The sequence below is a fragment of the Coregonus clupeaformis genome, chromosome 11 (assembly GCF_020615455.1).
Source record: "Coregonus clupeaformis isolate EN_2021a chromosome 11, ASM2061545v1, whole genome shotgun sequence".
Taxonomy (NCBI): Eukaryota; Metazoa; Chordata; class Actinopteri; order Salmoniformes; family Salmonidae; genus Coregonus; species Coregonus clupeaformis.
Window position 1 is genome coordinate 52157759 of NC_059202.1, and position 6197 is coordinate 52163955.

Sequence of the window (6197 nt, forward strand, 5' to 3'; positions counted from 1 at the left end):
ACTGGGAATGTAGGCTAGTATCTGATTGGGGGAATGTAGGCTAGTATCTGATTGACTGGGAATGTAGGCTAGTATCTGATTGACTGGGAATGTAGGCTAGTATCTGATTGACTGGGAATGTAGGCTAGTATCTGATTGGGGGGAATGTAGGCTAGTATCTGATTGACTGGGAATGTAGGCTAGTATCTGATTGGGGGGAATGTAGGCTAGTATCTGATTGACTGGGAATGTAGGCTAGTATCTGATTGGGGGGAATGTATGCTAGTATCTGATTGGGGGAATGTAGGCTAGTATCTGATTGGGGGAATGTAGGCTAGTATCTGATTGACTGGGAATGTAGGCTAGTATCTGATTGACTGGGAATGTAGGCTAGTATCTGATTGGGGGAATGTAGGCTAGTATCTGATTGACTGGGAATGTAGGCTAGTATCTGATTGGGGAATGTAGGCTAGTATCTGATTGGGGGGAATGTAGGCTAGTATCTGATTGGGGGGAATGTAGGCTAGTATCTGATTGGGGGGAATGTAGGCTAGTATCTGATTGGGGGGAATGTAGGCTAGTATCTGATTGACTGGGAATGTAGGCTAGTATCTGATTGACGGGGAATGTAGGCTAGTATCTGATTGGGGGAATGTAGGCTAGTATCTGATTGGGGGAATGTAGGCTAGTATCTGATTGGGGGGAATGTAGGCTAGTATCTGATTGGGGGAATGTAGGCTAGTATCTGATTGGGGGAATGTAGGCTAGTATCTGATTGGGGGAATGTAGGCTAGTATCTGATTGGGGGAATGTAGGCTAGTATCTGATTGGGGGGAATGTAGGCTAGTATCTGATTGGGGGGAATGTAGGCTAGTATCTGATTGGGGGGAATGTAGGCTAGTATCTGATTGGGGGAATGTAGGCTAGTATCTGATTGGGGGGAATGTAGGCTAGTATCTGATTGGGGGGAATGTAGGCTAGTATCTGAGTGATTGGGATTGTCGGCTAGTATCTGAGTGATGCTGTCTCTCCTCTCATAGGCTGACTCACCCTCTCTCTCCTCTCATAGGCTGATATCACAAAGTGCGTGGTGAACACGGACCCCAGCTTCCGCTCCCATTGGTTGGTGTCTGCTACCTGCGCCTGTGGACATTACCTGAAGGCCATGGTGTTTCACCTGCTCCGGGACAAGTGACAACGGAGGAGGAGGAGGAGTTGGATCACGACCACATAATGGACAGCCTGCCACATCCACCAGTGTAGGACAGGAGAGCCGTGGTCCCAGATCTGTTTTGGGCTATCATGACAACTCTATTGCTGTCATTGTCAAGCCAAAACGTGTTTGTTTTGTGTGTTTCAAACAAGGAGTTTGTCATGACAATGAGTGACAAGGAGTTGTCATGACAATGAGTGACAAGGAGTTGTCATGACAGCCCAAACAGACTGACACTCAGAGCCAGCATCTGTTTAAGCTGTAGCTATCACTGCTCTAGGGTCTAGATATGTTGTTGTTTACACCTGCAGAAGTTTGCACTGAACCTCCACCACTGCCACTGACGAGCACCTTGGGCCTTCACAAACAAACAAACAAACAAACAAACAAACAAACAAACGCACGCACTGGCCTGGAGCGTCAATGTGAATTAGCTTGTTAGCTATGTCTGCTTTGAACACCCGTCAGGGTATTTATTATTTCGCTTGACAGTAATATTGTGACGTACAGATCCTCAAGCTGGATTGTGAGGTAGTAGTCTAGTCAACAAGATCCATACCATCAACATTTGACTTGAATGGGAATGCCCATTCTAATTATTATATTTCTGTGTCTGGATCTCTGTTTTTCTTTAGCTCCCTCGGAGAGAGTCACATTCCTTGCTTTCGTTATGCTTGCATAGACTGGTTAACTGACGAATTCACGAAAACCATGCACGCGCTTCAAAGAGGCAGAAGGCCTTGTGTTGTGATTCTGGATGACCAGATAGCTAGCAACAATGACAAGAAACTGCCATGTGGGGAATCGTAAGTGGCTCGTTTCAGCTCGTTTGATCTTGTTCTTGATACCGTGTCTTGTTTTGAGGTGTTTTGACTGATGTCACGTCTATGCTAAAATGGCTCAAATGTGCTAGCTAGCTAGCTAACCAACAACTGTAACGATGTATTTGAGAGACAAGTGCTCATTGTGCAATTTTATTTATGTTTTCAATAAACATTGTAGATTAAGTATAGTTTACATGTTGTCAACAATCTAAGCCAATCCCGTCTGTTTTGCCCCATAGTTGCTAAACAACCAACCCTCCCATTACTCCTGGGCAAATATTCAATTTAAAGCAATGGAATATTTGTATACATTTTGAGTTTCATTTCTGCATACATACTGTATGTCAAGTGAAGTGGGGATATGGCCCAGACAGAGTGGGAGAATCTCAATTGCATTTCCTTGATTCCTTGATTCCTCTCCTCACCTCCTCAACCTATTGGATGAGCAGGTCAGAGCGCAGGGACGATTGGTTTTGAGGAGGCGAGAGGATGTGAGGAGTCAAAGCGATGCAGTTGAGATTCTCCCAGTGCTTCTGTTGTCAGCCCCCCTAGTGGCGGACAACAAGAATGACCGAAACGCCTGAGACGACGGTGTGAGATCACAGATGAATGAAAAGGATCATGGACTTCACTAAAGTGCTATAATTATGAATTCCTCCGTTTTGGATGGAAATATGGTTTAGATTATAAAGTGTACCTGCATGCTCCAATACTCTATGTATGTGATGAATGTGTGGATTTATATAATTCACCCAGATTTTGTGTGTTGTGTGTGTGTGTGTGTGGGTGGGAGGGAGGGGGGAATGTTTTTGTAGAATATTGTGCAATTTATGGATCACTCCATCATCAGAAACTTAAATCACATTCAGAAATGTTTTGTCTGTTTTTATTCTACAAATTATTTTTATTTTGTGAATGACTACACAGTAGCTTACACATACACTATATTTGGCATGCAGCACTTGAGTGTCTTCAGAAATAAAATGTTTTATGTTTCAACATTGTTTTAATTGGTTTCATTAACGTCAGCGTCATACATTGAAAATGGATAGCTACCGATTTTGCCTACTTTCAAGTGAATGGCCCAAATAGTCCCAAGTCTGCCACATACAGTCTTGAATAGCCAACTTATTTATTATGATTTACTGCCATCTAGTGTCCAATACAATGATATCGCCAAACGTTTTTCTGGAATATGAGAGATCCTTCATTCTGGTCACATTGGGAAAACTGTAGGATACAGATTAAATATTTGTATGGTATAAAAAGATGCTTGAACGTTACCGTAGTAAATAATACAACTTCCCCATAGATGTAAATAATGTAATATGGCTCAACATAATGGTACTTTAAAGGCAGTTATTACGTGTAATAACAGGGGAGAAGTACTGTGTGTTCTTAGGCACGCTCTCTACAATGCCCCTCCTTCTCTCTGTCTCCCCTCCCGAAGGACCTGAGCCCTAGGACCATGCCTCAGGACTACCTGGCCTGATGACTCCCGGCTGTCCCCAGTCCACCTGGTCGTGCCGCTGATCCAGTTTTGCTGTCCTGCCTGCTGCTGTGGACCCCTGACCTGATTCGCCGGCCGTGCTCCCACTCGGACCTCGAATTCCAGAATGCCTGGTTATGAAAAGCCAACTGACATTGACTCCTGAGGCGTTGAACTTTTGCACACTCTAGCTATTATGGTTATTATTTGACCCTGCTGGTCATCAATGAACATTTGAACGTCTGGATTTACAATCTGGCATTCCCATCTGGACAAGAGGAATACATTTATGTAAGAATGCTGTTCATTGACTATAGCTCAGCATTCAACACATTTTACATTTACGTCAATTAGCAGACGCTCTTATCCAGAGCGACATACAGTTAGTGAGTGCATACAAAACATTTTTCATACTGGTCCCCCGTGGGAAACGAACCCACAACCCTGGCGTTGCAAACGCCATGCTCTACCAACTGAGCTACACGGGACTACAACACCACAGTACCCTCCTGATTACCAACAATGACGAGACAGCCTACAGGGAGGAAGTGAGGGCCCTGGGAGAGTGGTGCCAGGAAAATAACCTCTCACTCAATGTCAACAAAACAAAGGAGATGATCGTGGACTTCAGGAAACAGTAGAGGGAGCACACCCCTATCCACATCGATGGGACTGCAGTGGAAAAGGTGGAAAGCTTCAAGTTCCTCGGCGTACACATCACTGACTATCTGAAAAAGACCACCCACACAGACAGTGTGGTGATGAAGGCACAACAGCGCCTCTTCAACCACAGGAGGCTGAAGAAATCTGGCTTGGCACCTAAAACCCTCACAAACTTTTATAGATGCACAATTGAGAGCATCCTGTCGGGCTGTATCACCGCCTGGTACGGCAACTGCCCCGCCTGCAACCGCAGGGCTCTCCAGAGGGTGGTGCGGTCTGCCCAACGCATCACCGGGGGCAAACTAAAAACTGTAAGTCACTCTGGATAAGAGCGTCTGCTAAATGACTAAAATGTAAATGTAAACTACCTGCCCTCCAGGACACCTACAGCACCCGATGTCACAGGAAGGCAAAAAAGATTGTCAAGGACAACAACCACCCGAGCCACGGCCTGTTCACCCCACTATCATCCAGAAGGCGAGGTCAGTACAGGTGCATCAATAGAATGGCGCCGGAGAAGATGGCTGCCGTTTTACAGCCCTCTAACCAATTGTACTATTATGTGTTTTTCCGCGTTATTTGTAATTTATTTTGTACATAATGTTTCTGCCATCGTCTCTTATAAGCAAAAAGAGCTTCTGGATATCAGGACAGCGATTACCCACCTCGTATTGGACGAATAATTTTTCTTCAACGAGGCGGCCGCGAAGGATATCCTACAGACACCCGACAAGGCCCAAATCCCCGTCATTCGCATGAGGAAGAGACGGAGATATCGTGGACGTAGGTCGGGGTGACTTGTAAGGATCCGACGGCGAGCGAGTAAACTGCCGCTCAATCCTATTAGCCAATCTTCAAACATTGGAAAATAAATTGGATGACCTAAGATTACGGTTATCCTACCAACGGGACATTAAAAACTGTAATATCTTATGTTTCACCGAGTCGTGGCTGAACGACGACATGGATAACATACAGCTAGCGGGCTATACGCTACATCGGCAGGATAGAACGGCTGACTCCGGTAAGACAAGGGATGGCGGTCTGTGTACAGTGGGGGAAAAAGTATTTAGTCAGCCACCAATTGTGCAAGTTCTCCCACTTAAAAAGATGAGAGAGGCCTGTAATTTTCATCATAGGTACACGTCAACTATGACAGACAAAATGAGGAAAAGAAATCCAGAAAATCACGCTGTAGGATTTTTAATGAATTTATTTGCAAATTATGGTGGAAAATAAGTATTTGGTCAATAACAAAAGTTTCTTAATACTTTGTTATATACCCTTTGTTGGCAATGACACAGGTCAAACATTTTCTGTAAGTCTTCACAAGGTTTTCACACACTGTTGCTGGTATTTTGGCCCATTCCTCCATGCAGATCTCCTCTAGAGCAGTGATGTTTTGGGGCTGTCGCTGGGCAACACAGACTTTCAAGTCCCTCCAAAGATTTTCTATGGGGTTGAGATCTGGAGACTGGCTAGGCCACTCCAGGACCTTGAAATGCTTCTTACGAAGCCACTCCTTCGTTGCCCGGGCGGTGTGTTTGGGATCATTGTCATGCTGAAAGACCCAGCCACGTTTCATCTTCAATGCCCTTGCTGATGGAAGGAGGTTTTCACTCAAAATCTCACGATACATGGCCCCATTCATTCTTTCCTTTACACGGATCAGTCGTCCTGGTCCCTTTGCAGAAAAAACAGCCCCAAAGCATGATGTTTCCACCCCCATGCTTCACAGTAGGTATGGTGTTCTTTGGATGCAACTCAGCATTCTTTGTCCTCCAAACACGACGAGTTGAGTTTTTACCAAAAAGTTATATTTTGGTTTCATCTGACCATATGACATTCTCCCAATCCTCTTCTGGATCATCCAAATCCACTCTAGCAAACTTCAGACGGGCCTGGACATGTACTGGCTTAAGCAGGGGGACACGTCTGGCACTGCAGGATTTGAGTCCCTGGCGGCGTAGTGGGTTACTGATGGTAGGCTTTGTTACTTTGGTCCCAGCTCTCTGCAGGTCATTCACTA

General features: G+C 45.0%; 1 protein-coding gene across 1 annotated transcript in view; it reads left to right on the forward strand.

The window, feature by feature from the left end:
• Positions 1-2010, forward strand: part of LOC121577113 (bcl-2-related ovarian killer protein homolog A) — a 33559-nt gene extending 31549 nt beyond the window's left edge. Inside the window, exon 4 of the mRNA XM_041890907.2 lies at positions 1049-2010. Within this exon, the coding sequence (XP_041746841.1) occupies positions 1049-1174 (126 nt within the window). The 3' untranslated portion in view covers positions 1175-2010. The remainder of the gene's footprint in view (positions 1-1048) is intronic.
• Positions 2011-6197: the final 4187 nt, after the last annotated feature.